Below are 19,533 nucleotides of genomic sequence, written 5' to 3'. Positions count from 1 at the left end.
GCTGAGCTGTTGCAGTCAGTCTGGAGAAGGAGAGGGGCTGGCCATGTGTAGGAGTGAGCAGCTCAGTACCCTAGCCTGTGTGATAGAGTGCACACTGATGGCAGGTGTGCCTGTCAGCCATGGGAGGTGACACTCTGGAGGAGTTTCGTATTTAAAAGGGTGTGGACTTGGTCTGCTGACTTACCCTCCCACTTCATCTCTCAGTTCTTCCTAAATAGGTGGGGGACACCTTATTATAGGGGCTGTAGTAGAAGCTGCTCTTGCAGTAGGGGAGCAGGACTGTGAGGTTTTGTCCCAGGCCCTCCAAAGGAAAACTGCACCCCTCGTCAGCCTGTGCCCTTACCTGCTTCCTCGATCGGCCATTTTGTGCCAGGAAGGGTATTGCCATGATTGGGTGAGGGAGTGAGTTAGAGAAACCAAACAGCACCAGGCATCTTGGGGAAGCCCTTCCAACCCTTAGGAAGACAGCAGGGGCGGCTGCCCTGAGCTGGTGCTGCTGGAGAGAGCTGGGGAGACCTGAGCTTTATAACCTTCACTTTACATCTGTTAAGCCAAGGAGCCATAAGAGGCCCCCGGTCTCCCACTGAGCAGCCCCGCCCAAGTCCTGCACCCTTCTGGGGAGCGCCATGTCCCTGGGACCCTGACTTCTCCCCCTGATGGATCAGTGACACCTCACCCCTACCCCACCCCCTCATCCGCCCACCCGCCTGGTCGCAGATGGAGATGAACCACAGAAGGGGAAAAGCGGCTGTTGCACCTTGGGGTCCTTGGGAACAGGCCCTTCTCTGTGGTGAAGTGAGTTGTGGGGAGAGCTGGTGCAGGGTCGGACGATGGCTTCTCCTGTTCTTCGGCAGGGATAGGATGGGCTGGTGTCCCTGGGCAGAGGCAGGGCGAGGCAGTCAGGCTGAAGGGCTGGGTGTGGGGAACAACACTGCATTTCCTGGTCCCCAGGGTGTGGGGGAGGGCAGGTGGGAGGAGGAGAGGGTGACAAGAGGGTGGGGCCACTGTCATAAGTTCCACGTGTGCTGGGCCAGGGAGTTTCTCTCCTCAGGCCCCAAGTATAGTTTTGTTACTTTATTTCTTTTTATTTATTTACTTGGTCGTGTTGGATCTTAGTCGCATCACGAGGGATCTTTCCTCGCGACACGCAGACTCTAGTTGTAGCACGTGGGCTCCAGAGAGCGTGGGCTCAACAGCTATGGCATCAGGGCGTAATTGCCCCTTGACATCTTGGCATATGGGATCTTAGTTTCCTGACCCAGGATCAAACCCACGTCCCCTACATTGCAAGGCAGGTTCTTAACCCCTGGACCACCTGGGAAGTCTCCCAAGTACAGCTTTGATGCACTCAGTGGGATCTATCCTGGCAGAAGTGATCATTCTGCTTGGATTATAACCTCCATCGCTGCAGTAGTTGCCAGCCAGATATGGCTGGTGAGCCCCACCACGGTTCACGTACAGAGCACCTCATAGTTTTGGAGGGGCAGGTGTGTATGGCCTGTCATTCGATCCTAGATGGAAAGGGTAAGGGAATTCTTCTAATTAGGAATTCTCCTAATTTGATTGGAGAGATGATGTGGCATGACCAAGGTCACACAATCAGAACCAGAACTGAGATCGTACCTTCTGAGCTCCGGGCCAGTCTGTTTCTGCTCCTTGTGGCCTCCCAGTCACAGAGATCAAGGTCACCATGGTTGATGAACAATGGGAACCTCTGTCTCCATGTTACAGATGTGCAATGGAAGATAGCTCCGATTTTCCTCCTCTGGGTTCCCATCTTCAAGGGAAGAGGTTAAGGATTAAAGTACTAGCCCTGACTCTTCATTGTGATCTCGCCCTGGATCAAGCCATCCAGCCAGAGCTTCACATGCTAATACCAGACTTGATGACAAGGTCACTGCTGAGCCCGGAGACTCCTCTCAGGACAGGACTTACTGATGCTTACGTTTCCTGTGGTCTCTGGTATTTCCCATCCCTTGCAGAAAGGAAATGAGGCAGCTTTCCAGAAACGGTGTGCAGTAAATATATAGAAAACTAGGCATGCCAGTTGGTGGGCCAAGGAGGAACAGTTGTGTGCCAAGCAGAGGGCTACATGGCCGTATTTGAACACCACCTTTGGGCTGAACAGGGCAGCCAGGGCAGAAACAGAAGTGTAGTAGGACCCACACTGACTCATCTTCCCAGACATGGAGGATTACATTAATTGCTCCAATGGGGACACAGACTTCCCTACACCCCCAGTTAATTCCAGTGTATATTTCTTTCTGACCGTGCTTTCATGTTCCTATGTCTTTATCAGACACAACTTCCTTTCTCCAATTATGATTAATGTTACATGACTGTTTCTTTGTCACTATAAGTCATTATAACTGATTCTTTAATGAGCATGAAATATGTTGTTAATGAATATACTCTTTCCCCTACTATTAACTATTTAGATTATCTGCACTTTCCTTAATCATCAACTTCAGTGAACATCTTTGGGCATCTTTGGGTTTTTTCTATGCTTTGGATAATATCCTTAGGCAAAACTCCCAGAAGTAGAATTAGTGGGTCAAATGGTGTGACTTTCTAGTTATTGCTAGGTTGCTTTCCCCGAGGGTTCTGTCAAGTTAGAGTCACCAGCAGTGATGACCAGCACCCACACAGCTCTCAATGAGGGCCTTGTGCATTACCTACTAGAGGAGCATCATAGCCCTTGTCTTCCCCCTTGAACCAGACCTGGGCTCTGTCTTCACACTTGGAGACACGGGGGAGCAAGGCTGATGAAAGTGTGGAAGGAGTTAAAGGCCTGGCCTATTAGTTCTCAGATGAATAAAACCAGGCTCATAAATGATAGATGCTGGCCACTCAAATTGGGGGGCAGGTGAGGAGAAGTCCCAGGTATTCTCCAAATAGCCCCCAATCCCTGGGAAGAAGGATTTGACTGGAGGAAGCACGAAGACAGGTCACTCTTCCCCTTCTGCCTTGACCTTTTATCCTAATGTGTGATTTGTGTTTGTCCTGACTTGTGATTTTTTTTTTTTTTTTGCAGTTTTTTGTATTGTAAGCCCCTTCAAGTTCTTTCCAGAGTGAAGTTATAGCAGGAAAGGCTAAATGGGTAGGATTGCCAGACTGAGCAAAAAAAAAACACACACACACACCAGGGTGCCCCATCCTTAGGCTAAAAGTTGTCATTGTTAATTCAAACATCATTGGATGTTATGTAGTTCATCTGGTGGCCCTGTGAATGGACGTGCCATGTGAAACGCTATCTCTTGAGTAACTCAAGTCAGCAGGTCACAAGTACGAAAAGAAGTGGGGTCAGATGCTGTGTTAACCATATGTCCTGGTTTGCTTATCTCGACATGTATAATGTGAGTTATTTATGGCACCTTGAGGGTGCTGGGGAGCTTGCTGTCCGAAGGTTCCCAGGAGCCAGTGGGCCCAGTCAGGAGACTGGCTATGACCGCAGTGTGGTCTGGTCACAGAGTGAGGAATTTCTTCCTTTCAATAAAAGATGTGAGGGTCGGCGTGATGAGAAAGGAAGGAAAAAGGGGCCAGATTCACTTGCTTTTGTCTGGCCCCTCGGCACTGGAAAAAGCAAGACACGAACTTGTCAGAGAACCTAAAGTGGAAACGGGTAGGACGTACAGGACCACGTGGCTGCCTGGTCCACTTGCCTCCTGGTTCTCCCTGTCTTAAGGTGACATTCCTTTCTTTCTCCAGCAAGCTTCCTTCCACCCTGACGTCAGTGAGGAGGTGCGCACCAGAGCCTTGCGGTATGGGACAGAGTGCACCCTCGGCTACCTGGACCTCCTGGAGCACGTTTTGGTGGTGAGGAGGGGCGTGGGCAGGGCTGGGGCTGGGGAGGAGCTAAGCATCCTTTCCTTGGGAAAATCCCACTTAGAGCTTCATGCAAGCTCCACTTGCAAGGCTTGGACTAGATTGAGCCAAAAAGCGTCTCACAATTCACTGCTCCGACTCACAAGTGTAGCCTGGAGAGAGGTGCCATTCAAATCCAAAAGAACTGGGGGAGGTCTGGAAGAGAGCTTGTTCAGGAGTCATAAACAACACCCCAGGAGAAACTTGACGGTAGCTCCCCTTCCTTCGTTACTTTTGCTTCTTCCCAAATCTTAAAAAAAAAAAAAAAAAAAAATCCGTCAAAGACTGTCAAGCCTTTTGATTGTCTGGGCATTGAAATTTTTCTCCTTTCATGCAACCACATGAGGCTCACAGGGCAAAGGAAGGATCCAAGACTCAAAGATGTTTGGCCTCCTGGTTGAGGTTACCAGCTACTAATGACAGACCTGGGACCATGCCCTAGTTATTATTCTCAGCTGTCCCCATCCTAGCATTTCAGTGCCTTCTCTTTAACTTAAATTTCCCTCTGATGTTAAGCACTTTTGGTTTCCTAAGGGAGCATCACTTTCATTCTTCACCCAGGTAACTGTTGTTGTTTAGTCATGTTGTTAAGTTGTGTCCAACTCTTTGGAACTCCATGGACTGTAGCCTACCAGGCTCCTCTGTCCATAGGATTTTCCAGGCAAGAATACTGGAGTGGGTTGCCATTTCCTTCTCCAGGAGATCTTCCTGACCCAGAGATCGAATCCACGTCTCCTGCATGGGCAGGCAGATTCTTCACCGCTGAGCCACCAGTAACTGTGGTCGGTACAAAAGTGCATCTTTTGTTAGCATGACCAGTCTGCGGTTCCTCACACTGGGCTCCCAAAGCCTGAATACTTGTGAGCAGAAGCCAGTATATTGCTTGTGAGCCAGGTGAGAACATCTTGGTCAGTCAGCGTTTGCAGGCACGAGCCTCCCTTAGCCAAACGAGCTCTCTGTGTTGAAACTGAAGTTTTCAGCCCATGAGTACACTTAGCAGGAAATTCAGTGTAAAGAGAATGAAGCCAGTAAGGCTTCCAAAAGGTATCTTTTTCTTGATGAGACAATCTGTTCTGGACACATGGAATCTTGTTATGTCTAAACATTAGAAAGCATAGTGGAAACAGGCTAAGGTTTAGAACCGTCGAATTCAAATTCAGGCTCTGCCAAGAAACTAGCTGCACAACCACCATCTCTCTGGACTTGAGTTTGCTCAGATGTTAGACAGGCAGCTTATTCAGGATTAAGTGAGACTGTGGGGAGGCCAGGGCACTGGCTGAGCTCACGTCTGCTACACGCTTCGCTGAAATACTTCTGTAAGGTGCCCGTCCTGGCTGAGCGGAGGTGCAGAGGTGCGGGGCTGCAGCAACAGTGCCCACCTTGCTTCCTAAGTGGGGGCTCTCCCCTGACCCCCTGTTTCTCCTTGTCTCTGCTATGCTTTGATTTCTGTCTCGGTCGTTTAAAACTTCCTTGTTGTTCAGTTGCTGTGTCCTACTCTTCGAGACCCCATGAATTGCAGCATGCCAGGCTCCTCTGTCCTCTACTGTCTTCTGGAGTTTGCTCAAATTCATGTTCATTGAGTCGGTGATGCCATCCAACCATCTCATCCTCCACCGCCCCTTCTACTTCTGCTCTCAATCTTTCCCAGTATCAGGGTCTTTTCCAGTGAGTCAGCTCCTTGCATCAAGTGGCCGTATTATTGGAGCTTCAGCTTCATTATCAGTCCTTCTGATGAATATTCAGAGTTGATTTCCTTTAGGATTGACTAATTTGATCTCCTTGCAATCTAAGAGATTCTCAAGAGTCTTCTCCAGCACCACAATTCTGGTATCTTCTTATTACTCACAGGAGGGATCCTTACTTCACCTGTTTCCTCCAGGTCCGTTTCTTGGTTAATCCATATTTTTTCCCGCTCCTATGTCCGTATCTGTGTTGCACTGACAACTGACTCAGGGTTAGTAGGTCCAGGCCCCTGCACATCTTTGCTCTTGGTGAACCATTTAATGAGAATGTTACTGCATTGGGGCCCACCAGCAGTGGCATCTCTGCCAAATCCATGAAGCTGCATGGAACGGCTGCAGCAGCCTTCAAGGCAAACAGTGAAGACGTTGAGTTTCCTTCTCTGCTAGTCCAGGGTGAGTTCTGTCTGCATGAGGAAGGACAGGTGCCCGCACTTGTTTTAAGAGGTTTCTCCCAAGGGAGAAGGAAAAGGGAGCCCTCATAGGGTCCCCTCCTTGACCTCAAGCCACTTGTAGCCCCTCTCCCAGTATCTGGGAACCAGGTGCAGCATCCACCAAGGCACTTCCGGTCTCCGCAGCTCGTCTCCCTACACACCGTGTGTTAGTGGCAGCAGACAAGGCCTCCTGGGGGTGGGGGCCAGGGAGAATGGTCGGCCTCTTTGCTCAAGAAGAAGCCCAGGATTCCGGGTCTCAGTGAACATGAGGGAAGACCTAGGAGCCGTTTCCAGGCCACACACTCAGAGACCCCAGCTTTATGGCCACTTAATGACTGTGTCGGACTTCCCAGGTGGCGCTAGTGGTAAAGAACCCACCTGCCAATGCAGGAAACATAAGAGACGCATGTTCAGTCCCTGGGTCGGGAAGATCCCCTGGAGGAGGGCATGGCAACCCATGCCGGTATTCCTTCCTGGAGAATCCCATGGACAGGGGAGCCTGGAGGGCTACAGTCCATGGAGTCACAAAGAGTCAGACACTACTAAAGCGACTTAGCACAGACACAATGACTGTCAGGCCTCAGCCCTAGTGATAATCAGCAGGTTCTTCTGGAACAGGAAGCACACATTCCACAGGGAGACTCCACATCACCTGTGATTTAGGAGGTTTCGTGTGAGGCCAGAGGTTAGCAATAGGGGAGCGACCACTTGCCTCTTTCCATGGACCCCACTTCCCTGGTGTTTTCTGAGTTCTTCCTGATATTTACTAAAGAGACAGGACTCTGAAACCTGATGTTTTCAAACCTAATTTGGTTGATTGTGTGATAGTCGATGTGTCTGTTAGAAGCCTGCCACCTGAATTTCTTTTTATTTTTCTATACAATTATTATCATTGTAACCCATAAATAAAGTAGAAGTATAAATGTCCTGTTTCCCCATAGTTGTTTTGAGATTTACAGTATGAAAAACGCTGGTGCTAAATTAAAATCGCTAATAGGAAGAAAAGCTAGATGACATGAAAACTTTTATAGTGCATACAGAAATGGTCTCATGCTTTGCAAGAAGGATGTTATTGCCTTTTTATGGTGACAAGTGCTGATGGTTCTAATGTCCAAGGAGATAAGAATGAAATCACATCAAATATTTGTTTTAAAACATTAGCTCATATATTTTTGTCTCTTTAGAGACTTGCACATATTCCATAAAGGATATTTTCCAGTAAAAATACAGAAAGGAAACATCCAGACAATGTTCATTATCATAAACATGAAAAATAACAGTTCCTAACTAAAGACGGTGGAACCTCTGTGACAGCGTTCCGTCCTCTAAGCTGCAGACAGTGGTAGTCTCCTTGGTCCTACAGCTGAAAATAAGCTCACATTTCACCTCATGTGCCCTCACTCCTTCTCCAAACAGATTTGGAAGAAATCTGGGCTAATACAATGCTAAGTATGAGGAAGATTGTTCCACATGAGAGGCATGCCTGCTTAGTTGCTTAGTCATGTCCGACTCTCTGTGACCCCATGAACCACAGCCTGCTAGGCCCCTCTGTCCATTTCCCAGGCAAGAATACTGGAGTGGGTTGCAACTTCCTTCTCCAGGGGATCTTCCTAACCCAGGCATAGAACCGACATCTACACTGCAGGCAGGTTCTTTCCTACTTGAGCCACCAGGGAAGCTCTCCACATGAGAGGACCATGAGCCGTAAGACCGCTTAGGACAGAGCTGGTGGAGCCCCGACCCAAGAAGAAATGAAGAAATTGGAAATGCACAGACATAGACACTAGTGTTCACTTCTGAGGGAACTCAGAGTCAGATAAAGAAAGCCAAATTGCAAATTTAGAGAAGACGTTAGATTTATTTGGAAATTACCTTTAAGGTAGAGGGAAAGAATACTAAGATAAGCTATTTGAGGGTGGTGAATTAAAAAGCAGTTAAAACTAGAGATTTACACACACATACACACATACACACATACACCATACTCCCCATCCTGCCCTCCTCCTCACTTTGAGAAAGTGTCTGGCAATTTAGAGGAATAAACTGAGATCACTTTTAAGTGGTCCAAAGGAGTTCAGCCATCCTCTTCAGGGGCTGTTTTTCTTTAAATTTAGACACATGAAAAGTGGGAGAAGGTATCCTGCTCTGGCTTGTTCAGTTCAAATATCTTAGAGTCAAGGATTCCTCACCTGTTTTGGCTGGTTTGTATATTTTAGTTTTACTTTAGAAAAAAAAAATCTTAAAACACAGAAAACCATGTCAACATTTGTGTGTCTACCATCTATAATTAACTAACTTTGTTAATTTTGTCTTATTTGGTTCAGATTCTTATTTGTTTAAAAAAACTCTCAATAATAATTTTATACCCTTTACCGATACCATTCTCCTATTTTTCTCTATTGAGGCACAAATAACTATCATGATTTCAGCTTTCTTAACCTTTGATGGATTTGGGCCTCCCTGAATTAGCTAAAAGCCCATTTCCTGCCATCTCCCTACCCTCATCAGAAAAACATCAGCACATAAACATAAATGTCCTTAAACTGTTAGGAGGATTCCCAGACACCCCCCTCGATCCTTTGGGAATTTAGAAACTCCAAATCGAGAACCCCTCCTTGGGGAATGTTTTGTTTGTTTGGTTGAGAATCCAGTTATCATTCTATAAACAGAGGGATCTAATTTAGGCAGAACCCTGTCCTTGCTGCCCTGGGAGCTACTTTATGTAGCTTTAGCTGTGCCTGTTTGAGCAGTCTTGGCCTTCTGCATTTGCTGTTAGCTGGTTTGTTGTGGAGGATTTCTACTGCAGGATGAGAGGCAGCCAGTTGGCCTCTGCGCGACCACAGTTCAATATTGCTGCTAACCCACAATAAGAGCTCTTCAACAGGGTTAAAATTACCCTCAGTTTCACTAGCTGCACTTTAATTTTGTTCTGTTTCCTGCTATTAGAAATCATGTTGACTTAATTGCAGAATAAAAATAGAACTCCTTTGCTCTGCCTTGTCTAAATAGGGTGCTTTGTTGCCAGGGCCGTTGACTGTCTTAGAGCCAGAGTGTATACAGAAGTGGTTTTCTCATTCCATCAAGGTTCTTTTAAAGACGGAAGGCTTTCACCACTCCACTTGGGTGATTTAAGTGAATCTCCCTACCACACCCTTCACTTTTGTTTCAGCTTTATTGAGGCATAGCTAGCATACAATAAACACATATTTGAAGTTTACCGTTTGAGTGCTCATATTTGAATACATCTGTGAAAACATCACCACAATCAAAACAATGAGTATATCCATTACTCTTCAAAACTTCCAGGCAGCCACTGATCTGCATTTTGTTATTATAGATTTGCTTACCCTTTCCAGACTTTTATATGAAAGTAATCACCTAGTGTGTACTCTTCTTTGTCTAGCTTCTTTCACTCAGCACCAGTATTTTTAATTCCATCCACATTCTTATGTGTAGCAGTAATTTGACCCCTTTTATTGTTACATGGTGTTCTCTAATCTGTTTCCCTGTTGATGGATACTTGGGTTGTTTCCAGGTTTGATTGTTAAAAATAAAGCTGCTAAGAGCATCCTATATATGTCTTTCTGCCTATATGTTTTCATTCTCTTGGATAAATGTATTAAAATGGAATATTTATATCATAGGATGGGTACATTTTTAACTTCTTAGGAAAGTTAAATTCTTTTGTAAAGTTAAATTCTTTTCTAAATTCTTTTGTAAAGTGGTTATTTCCAGCAGCAGTATATGAGAGTTCCCATTTCTCCATGTCTTTGTGAGCCCTTAGAATGGTCAGTCTTTTCAGTTTTATCCATTCTAGTGACTATGAGGTGGTATCTTATTGTGGTTTCTTTTTTAATATGTATATATTTTGCCTGCACCAGGTCTTAGTTTTGGCATGTGAGATCTAGTTCCCTGACCAGGGATTGAACTGACCACCAGGGAAGTCTACTGTGGTTTTAATTTACAACATGGAGTATCTTTTATGTACCTGTTTGCCTTCTGTATATCTTCTCAGATGATCTCTGTTCAGATCTTTTGCCCTTTTTAATTGGGTTTTTGTCTTCTTGAACTTTTAGAGTTCTCTATATTTTCTAGGCATGAGTTCTTTGTCATGTCGGTGAAAAACATTAATAGTCAATCAAAGAAATGAAAAATTTTATTTGAGTGAACCTGAGGATTATATCCTGGGAGACAGTCTCTCAGAGAGCTCTGAGAACTGTTTTGAAGAGGTAAGTGAGAAGGCAGGCATCAGAATATATGTGCTTTTAGCGAAGAGAGTACATACAATTAAGCACTCATCTCGGGAGAAGCTTGCTGCTAGTCACTAGGGACAGACATCTTCGTTAAAGGTTTTAGTGCTTTCACAGTATAAGATGTAAGAATTCAGGTTCATTTTCAAAATCTCCTGAAAATATCTAATTCTCTGAGGATCAGTTCAGTCGTTTTCCTGGAACACAAAGGGCCTCACCCTTGCCCTGAATTTCTTTCAGGATATATTGTAGGTCAGTAACTTAGTGGAGAATGACTTAATCCTTACAGGCCTGGATGGTGGGCAACATTCTTTATTTTACGCTCCCTTCCCTTCCAGTTTTAATTGCAACCAGAGGTTGGAAGGCAGTTTGTGACCAATTTGTTCCACTGCGCTAGAAATGCTCATTGGCAGGTCAGGCCAAGATTTTGTTGATAGGCCACTCAATGTGCTATTATAGGACCAGGTCCTGTTAACGGTAACCAACCAGAGGCCTCTGGACCGCCTGATTTACTAGTCTGTTATGCTCCAGGATACAGTTCCCTCTTGTTTCTTCTTCCCATGAGTTACACTGTTACAGTCATTGATGTCCTGGCACTATATATTTGGTCAATCATTTCAACTCACCTAGTCATTATTAGTTTTATCTGAAGCTCAGTCACACATCTGGTAATGCAAGAAACAATAATCTTGTAAAATAGGCAGAGTACAAGTAATTATTAACGCTGGTGGCATTAATAAGGTTGTAAGTGTTTAAGCTGAGAACTTTCATTAGGTGTGGCCCAGTATCTCTTCAGTCTACTCTGCATCCATCTCTGTCTTTAAGGGAAATGGTGTACTGACATTGTACGTAAAGTTCACCAAAGAAGTCTGTATGTACACAGTGTGAGTAGTGGGTCATTGTGACCCGTTACAGGACTGAGAAAGGGATTTTATCTTCTAAGGAGTTACATGGCGGCATCAGAAGGAGAAGAATTGATCTTTATGGTTGAGCAGCTATTTCTGCTCTTGGGCAGATCTGTTAACGTATAATGCAAACGCACAATGCACACTAGAGGGGAGCGAGGAGGCCAAAGGGGATCTTCCCAGGGGATCTTCCCAACTGAGGGATTGAACTCAGGTCTCCTGCATTGCAGGCAGATTCTTGATCATCTGAGCCACCAAGGAAATCCAACAGTGTCTGGCAGCAGAAGACAAATATATATTTAAAGAGAAAACAAATGACAGCAATGCAGACCAAAAGCAAAAAAGTGCAGATAGAACTTGAGTAAAAATGAAAGTGCAACTAATATATGTCTTTTATCTAAAATATTAAACATTTAGGAAGAACTGAATGTTTACTTGCAAGTGTGTGTTAGTCACTCAGTCATGTCGAACTTTGCGACCCCATGGACTGTAGCCAGCCAGGCTCCGACTCTGCGACCCCATGGACTATAGTCTGCTAGGCTCCTCTGTCCATGGGAATTCTCCAGGCAAGAATATGGGAGTGGGTTGCCATTTCCTTCTCCAGGAGATCTTCCTGACCCAGGGATCAAACCTAGGTCTCCTGCATTGCAGGCAGATTGTTCACTAAGGTTATCAAGTTATTTTTAGGATTATATCCCAGTGTGGGGGAAGAAAAATAATTTTCCCTCTGCTCTGAGTTCTTGCCTGAGATTGCATGTTGTAAGACAGATTAACCAGAGAACAAGAAACAAAATTGTATTCACATGTGTACCCCATGGATAAATGGAAGCTACCCAGGAAAAAAACAAGTAATTCACAAACTGGCCTAAGCCACCCGATTATATACTGCCTTTAGGCAAAAAAAAAAACAAACAAAAAAAACACAAAGGTGTATATGGTGCGAGGAGGCTGGTTGGAGCAGGTGGTCAGGAAAAGCAGGGTTAATGAGGGTTAAGATTGTTAGCAGATTTAAGCAGAGCGTTTTTTCTTTTTTGTCTGCACTGGGTCTTTGTTGCTGTACATGGTCTTTGTCTAGTTGCTGCAAGTGGGGGCTACTCTTTATTGTGGTGCATGGGTTTCTCATTTCGGTGGCTTCTCTAGGGAATGCAGGCTCAGTAGTTGTGGCTGGTGAGCTCTAGAGCACAGGCTCAGTAGTTGTGGCCCATAGTTTTAGTTGCTCTGGGCATTTGGGATCTTCCCAGAAGAGGGATAGAATCCATGTCCCCTGCATTAGCAGGCAGATTCTTATCCATTACACCACTGGGAAAGTCCAAGTCAGAGCCTTCTTCATTGATAGCATTCTCTTGTGATTTTGAGTCAGCTTTCTCTTACTGGTACAGAGAAGGAGGGTTCTTTTATAAACGTGTATTTCCCTTTCAAAGGGTAACTTCCCTGTTTTCAGAGCATCTCCTGTGTCTGATTTTTCTCAAAATAACCAACTGAAAGCAATCTGTATGCCAAAGAGGCATATTTTGGAGTGACATGCTTTACTACCAGCTTCCTTGCTTGCTTCTTTCATTTGCCTGCCTAGTTAATTCTCTTCTTGTTAACGACCTTATTGAGATATAATTGGCATATGACAAACTTTTCCAGTTAAGTCATACAATTCCTTGATCTTCACTGTATTTAAGAGTTGTACAACTATGGCCATAATAATAATTTTAGAACATTTTCTTCTCCCTAAAAAGAAACCTCATGCTCTTTAGCTCTCCTCATTCCCTTCAGCCCCACTCCTAGCCCAAGGCCAACACTGATCCTGTTTCTGCCTCTATGGATTGCCTGTTCTAGTCATTGCATATAAACACAATCATACAGCGTGGGGTCTTTTGTAACTGGCTTCTTTCATGTGGCATAATGTTTTTAAGGTTCTAAGACAAACTTGCAGGTTCCTGCTTTTTAAAGTCTTAAAGCATAATTTATGTGTTTTGTCCCCTATTTAAGAAGCTAAGATCACTAAGGTTATTTTCCTGTATTCTACAGTTTTCGTTCTTACAGTCAGATTTCTACTCCATTTCTAGTTCATGTATGCATATAGTGTGAGGAAAGGGTCAGGTTCATTTTCTTACCTATGGCTATCCAATTGTTCCAGCATCGTTTGTTGACAAAATTATCCTGTTCTCAATAAGTCAACCAGTATGGCCGACTGAATCTAGTTCTGGACTCTCTCCTGGTCCGTTGATCTGTGTCTGTGTACAATATCATGTTGTCTTGATCACTATTACAACTTTATCATGAGTCTCGAAATCAGATATTATAAGACTTGTAACTTTGTTCTTTTTCAAAATGGTTTAGCTGTCCTAGGTCCTTTGCATTTTATATACAACTTAGAATCATCTTGTCAGTATCTTTAAAAAAAAAAAAATCCTGTTGGGATTTTGGCTAGGATCATGGAGATATCTGAGAACAATTGATGTCTTAATAATCTTCTAATCAATGAATATACTATATCCATTTTTGTGGGTCTTCTTTAATATTTTCAACAATATAGTTTTTAGCATCCACATCTTGCACATTTGTTATCGAATTTAACAGGTCTGTCATGATCTTTATGCTACTATAAGTGGTATTGCCTTTTTAAAACTCTAATTCCCCCTGCTAATACGTAATAGCATATTGGCAGTGAAAATCTTTTTTACTCACTGGTAATATGTAGAAATATAATTGGTGTTTGTAGACTGACCTTTTACCTTGTGACCTTGCTAATAGCACATTTATTCTACCTTTTTTTCCTTTATTTTTTAACAAATGCCTCAGAAATTTCTACGTAGACATTCATGTTATTTGTAAACAAAGACAGTTGTACTTGATTCATTTGTTCACTCATTCACAGGTTTGTACTGAGTTAATATCTGCATGGTGACATGTGTAGGTAGGTCCTAGGGTGAGGGAAGGAGAAAAACAGAACAACTGAACTCAGAACAGTAACAAGTATAAAATCTAGAAGAGTGCCAGAGGAAGGAGGGTAGGGATAGATGCCTGGGAAGTGATGTTCAAGAATCTTTGACTGATCAGTTCAAGGGTGTAACATAACGTCTTCTATGCACTGGTATGTCTGGGACTGGTCAATGTGTAACCCTGTTAACTCTCCCAACCCCAGACTTTTCACCAAGCTTCTCTTTAAATTCTCTTATAATTTTTGGATTCAAAAGACATCTTTTGCAAACTCATGCGAAAGAGTACAATTCCTGGCCATGTGAAAAGGGTATAGGACACCAAAAAGGGAATTTAACATTTCATGAATGCCTGCTGTGCTCCAGGCATTGTGTAAGATACTTCTTGTGTGTGATTCCATTTGATGTTTATGCCACTCCTAAGGCATAAACATCACTACAGTTTTACAAATAAGAAAACAGGTTCTGAGGGGGGTTAGTAATATGCCCATTGTCACAAACCAGGAGCAGGTGGAGCCAAGTTTGAACCACAGGTTTGACAAAGCCAATGCCCACGCTTTGTCTACTGCTCAGAGGCTCCGAAACTGTCCATAGTCATCAGCAGTGGTGCTTTCCTCCTGAATATCCGAGGATTTCTAAATCTCAGCAGGACCCCTGTAAAGCATGGGTAAGAGGTGCAGAAAAGAGTATTGAAAGAAGGAAATTTCAAGATTAAGGGAGGTGTGAGTCAGATGTAAATCCATGGGGGAGGATGGTAGGGAATGCTCGTCTATTTTATAGTTCTGTTCTTGAATTAATTTGAGAAGAAATCAGCTGGAGGATGTCCTTTAAATTGGATTAGGGTTATATTTTTTAGGATCTTTTTTAACACCATTAAAAAAAAAGCAAGTTTAAAGCCCCTTGAAGCCAGGTTTAAAAGAAGGAAAGTCCGTAGGACTTCTCCCAGGAGAGCTTGCAGTCAGAACCCTGGAAATGAGTTGTCCTTTTAGGAGCAGCCCTCCTCTTGAGGATTTTTCCCTCCCAGATCCCACCTAAGTCCCACACGTGTCTTCTGGCCCCATATTTGCTTTGTCACAAGCACCAGATGACCTGTGGCCCTGGGCTTTTGTGTTTACTCAGCATTCTTTCACCTTGGGTAGTCTTCATGTGAGTAGATTTGTCTTAGGCACAAACAGAAGAACAACTAAGAACTTGATCTCCCTTATGATCTCAGGGAAGTATGTCAGAAGGACCTTAGGAAAACCCCTGCTCCCCAACTCTTCATTTCTCACGTGAGGAAACTGGAGGCCACTGAGTCTTAGGTGTTTCCCCTAAGTTTCTGAAGTCGCTCAGGGACAGATTTGCAACTTCAAACCAGGGTGTCCAGCTCTGCATCCACCCGCAAGAGTGGGCTTCCTGTCACAGTGGCTGCCATCTTCCTTACATGTCTGACGTGTTCTTCACACACAGATTCTTCAGAAACCAACACCAGAACTCAAGCACCAGCTGGCTGCTTTCTCCAAGCGCGTGGCAGGCGCCGTGACCGAGCTCATCCAGGCAGCAGAGGCCATGAAAGGTAGGCTGGATTCTCACATGGCATCCTGTGGGGCAGCCTGGACAGCCGACTGAGCAGAGAGAACGTGCGGCCAACACAGGCCTTTTCTTGACAGCCAGAGGAGTAGAGTGAGGATATTTTTAAAGGCTAATAGGAGTGGAGTTAGACTTAAAAAGTGATATCCTCCTGAAACAAGTCTTCTCTCCAGTTATGCATTAAGTGCTTCAACATAAATGGTGTAATCCATCTAGAACTGTTCACTTCTCTTTTAAGGGTCTTGCCATCCATTTTCTTCTGTATTTTTCTTTGAATATTTATTTTTATTTAAATAATACACTTCATGTTTAGAAATGGTGCTATCTGGATACATTGTACGTGGAAGCAATCAGCTCACCCGGGAAGGGTTTTCTAACCAATCTCCCTTTGTTTGCATTTGAGGGGAGTGGTTGTTCTCTTCTGGGAACTCATGAGGATGAGTTCCCAGAAGAGAAAGACAAATCTCTGTGCTCAGCATGATCTCATTTCTCCTGTGGATGCTGACTTGCATTCATGAGCTTTAAGTTACAAATCAGAGTAAAACTCAAGCTAGCCTCGGTCTGTAAGACCTTGATTTTTGCAGCTCTCATTGATGGCTGCTTCTGTGGTAGGGCTGTCTGTACAACTGGTTTGGAAAACGAGGATCAGACAGGAGGCCACTGCACGCAGTTGACCTCTACGAGAGCTTGGGGAGAACATCCCTTAGGAGAATGCAGCTGGTCGGCTTATGGAGCATGCCTGCATGCAAATCCCGATATTGTTTGCAATTAAGTCACTGCCCTGAGGTCCGCAGCTACCAAGAATGACCCTTTTTGGACTGATTTTAGGAACAGAGTGGGTGGATCCCGAAGACCCAACCGTCATTGCAGAAACAGAATTACTGGGGGCTGCAGCATCCATTGAGGCTGCTGCTAAGAAGTTAGAGCAACTGAAGCCAAGAGCAAAACCGAAAGTGAGTGTCCACGTGTGGCTGCTTGTCTGATGTCTTCCAGTAGGTCTTCCAGTGGATGGCTGTGAGTGGAGCCAGGTGGGCTTCAGCAAGCTCATGTCCCTACCTGTGCGGGAACTAGTAACCTGCAAACCTGTTCTGCCTGCCTAGCACCTTTTTACTTGGTATGGAAAAAGACCCAAGGGTAGGTCTTTCTGGTTAACCACCCCAAGAAATACCTTTGGGTAGCCAGAGGAAGAATCCAGGTGTTTCTTGAAACAAAATCATGATTTTTGTTTCACTATTATATGAAGCAGGTATTGGCTGTTTTCTATAGAAAGCCCCAGTAATTGAATGTGAGACTGTCACCCTGTAATTTTCTGGTTTCCATAATGCTTTTTACCAAAAGTAGCAGTGCTGGGCCTCTCCTTTCCTTAAAAATCAACAGAGAGTAATGTGAACCTCAAAAGTGGACCCAGTAACAGACTCTTTTCAGTACATGCTGGAGACTGTGGTTAACTGGCATGTTTTCTCCATCTATGGTTGTCATCTAGATAAATGTTGAGAACTTAAGATCATAAATGTGTGTTAAGAGAAAGTCTTTTAAAAGAAAGAGATACTTTAAGGTAGTGCAGTAGAGAGGACAATTAATATGTAAAAAGATGGTGCACTGGTGCTGTCTGGGGGACAAAGCCCAACCCTGTAACGAAACCATAATCCCGTCTCCCCCATGGCTGTCTTCACCAGGAAGATGGTGGAACCAAAGGGAGCCATCTTTCTAGTCAAGCAAGTCCCTGCTGATAACCTCACCTCCCTTCCAAGGACCCACATACAATTAGGAAGTAAAATCTGGCTCTTCTCAAAAAAAAAAGTTGGATCTCCAGTTTAGATATGCCTAAAAGTGTACCTTTAAATAAAAAAATAATTTTAAAAAAAAAGGTGGAGTTTGGGTACTAAAATACACCAAAGTGCTCAAAAGCAGTTCTTGGGCTCATGATGTGTGTAAAATACACATGGGCATATAGGCAATCTATTAAGTTTGCAAACATTCTTAAAACCTTGGAATTCTTAGAGCCAGTCTCCTAATTGTCGCTCTAAATTTGGTAAAGGCCTTTTTTAGAATTTCTCATCTGAACTCAAAAGTTCAGAGTTTTGGCTTCTAGTTTTTGAGTTTGTCAAGGTCCTCTTTACTGGCCTTGACCTGAGGGTCTTAGGTGATATGAGATTTTAACCAAGTTTTTCTCTGCAAACTTCAGAGCTAAGTGTAGGGGTAAGGGCAACTCCATCTTCTGGACTTGACTTTATTTCCGCTTTATAAAATAAGTTCAGCGTGAGTGGAAAACTTCTTTCAGCTAAGAAGCAGGCAGCCATTAACTGTGATTTTGAGGCTTAAACTTAATTCATTGTCCTTTTCCTTCTCTGATTTGCCACGTACTTTCCCGTCCTCTGGGGAAGGCTTCTGTCTGCTAGTGCTGCAGCCGTGTCAGTTGCTCTTTCTGCTGGAGAATTAGCCTGGCGTTAATTTACACCACCACTTCCCAAGCTCTAAGAGCTCCTGTCTCAATCCCAGTCCTGTTGTCCTTTGGCAGGATCTTCCCAAGCTCTGTCTGCTCTCAGTTCTGCTTCCCCTCTGTCCAGCTCTTGATTTATCTCACGATTCTTGATCTGAAAAACCAGGTCATTAGAGTTCCTGCCCCATAGCATTATTGACATAACATTAGATAATTTAGAAATAGTGCCTGACATGTCGCAAGACTTAGTAATATCACTATCACCAAAAATACACTTCTGGAACTTTTATCTACTACCTCCTAGGAAATGTCTGAAACAAAAGTTACTCCATGGATCCATGAGCTTATGGCCTTAGCTAAAAAAAAAAAAACAAACTCACACTGATTGAGTACCAAGCACATGCTAGGTACATAGCATTTTACATAGATTAACTCATCTGGTCCTTACAAGTCCACAAGGCAGCAGCATTAGCATCCCTGCTCTAGGGATGCGGAATCAGAGGCAAATTACTTGCCAGAGTCAGGTGACCTCAACTGAGCTAGAAGCAGCATTGCATGGGCTCCAGGTGGCAGTTTAGCCCATTCCAGTCCTCTTGGCCTACCTAGTATCAGGAACTCTGGTGCAGCCGCATGGGGGATGTTTTTTGGTTTACCCATAATCTTTGAGCCGTTAATCCCACCTCTGGGAATCTGTCCTGAGGAGGAAATCCAGAGAGGATAAAAGTCTTGTGTGCATGAGAGAGTTGCTCCTTTCATCCTATTCAAAGCAGCAAGAATTTGGAGGTGCCCTCGAGTGTCTCCTCGAAGGACAAGTATGTAGCTGTTCGGAATAATGGATGATCAGTCTGTGTAGCATGAAGAAGATGCTCCTGGCATAACATTAAGTTATGCCAGAAAACAGGATGTGGAGTCCTGTGCTCAGTATGATCACAACTCTGTTAAAAGAAACACTTGTGAATGAAGGAGACAGGTGGGGAATGTGCAAGGATGATGGTGGGACTGGGGTGGTGGGAGGGTCTATGTCTTAAAATTTCATAAGACAATGTTTTAAAAATAATAGCACTTAAAAAGTTAGTGATGACTGCTGAAGTGGGCCCGTGTGCATTCCCCCAGTGCCCTGGGATCACCCAGCCTTTCTGCTTACAGTGTGGGTTTATAAGGAAAGCCAGGGTCACAGTTGACATAAGTGTTGATTTGAGTCCCTTCCTTGGGGGTACCTACTCTGTGTCACTCCCATCTTCATATGAGGGAGTATTTGGCCCTTCCTGAGTCTTTAAAATGATTAAAAATCTCACTCCAGCCAGGGACAAAGGCTCGCACCACATGGATTGTGTTATCTATAAAACCGTTCTGAAGAACCCATCACCCTAAGCCAGATTCTGTGCCTGTCTGGGAATGCCAT

At 44.2% G+C, this 19,533-nt stretch overlaps 1 protein-coding gene across 13 annotated transcripts in view; it reads left to right on the top strand.

Moving 5' to 3' along the window:
- The window catches only part of TLN2 (talin 2), a 494,903-nt gene that overhangs the window by 457,079 nt on the left and 18,291 nt on the right, over positions 1-19,533 (top strand). For all 13 annotated transcript variants that reach the window (XM_069596307.1, XM_069596312.1, XM_069596310.1 and 10 more), the window contains 3 exons: positions 3,709-3,816; positions 15,572-15,677; positions 16,520-16,644. In XM_069596307.1, coding sequence (XP_069452408.1) covers positions 3,709-3,816; positions 15,572-15,677; positions 16,520-16,644 — 339 coding nt within the window. The remainder of the gene's footprint in view (positions 1-3,708; positions 3,817-15,571; positions 15,678-16,519; positions 16,645-19,533) is intronic.

This window comes from Ovis canadensis, chromosome 7, assembly GCF_042477335.2.
Source record: "Ovis canadensis isolate MfBH-ARS-UI-01 breed Bighorn chromosome 7, ARS-UI_OviCan_v2, whole genome shotgun sequence".
Taxonomy (NCBI): Eukaryota; Metazoa; Chordata; class Mammalia; order Artiodactyla; family Bovidae; genus Ovis; species Ovis canadensis.
This window is presented reverse-complemented; position numbering and strand designations above follow the sequence as displayed.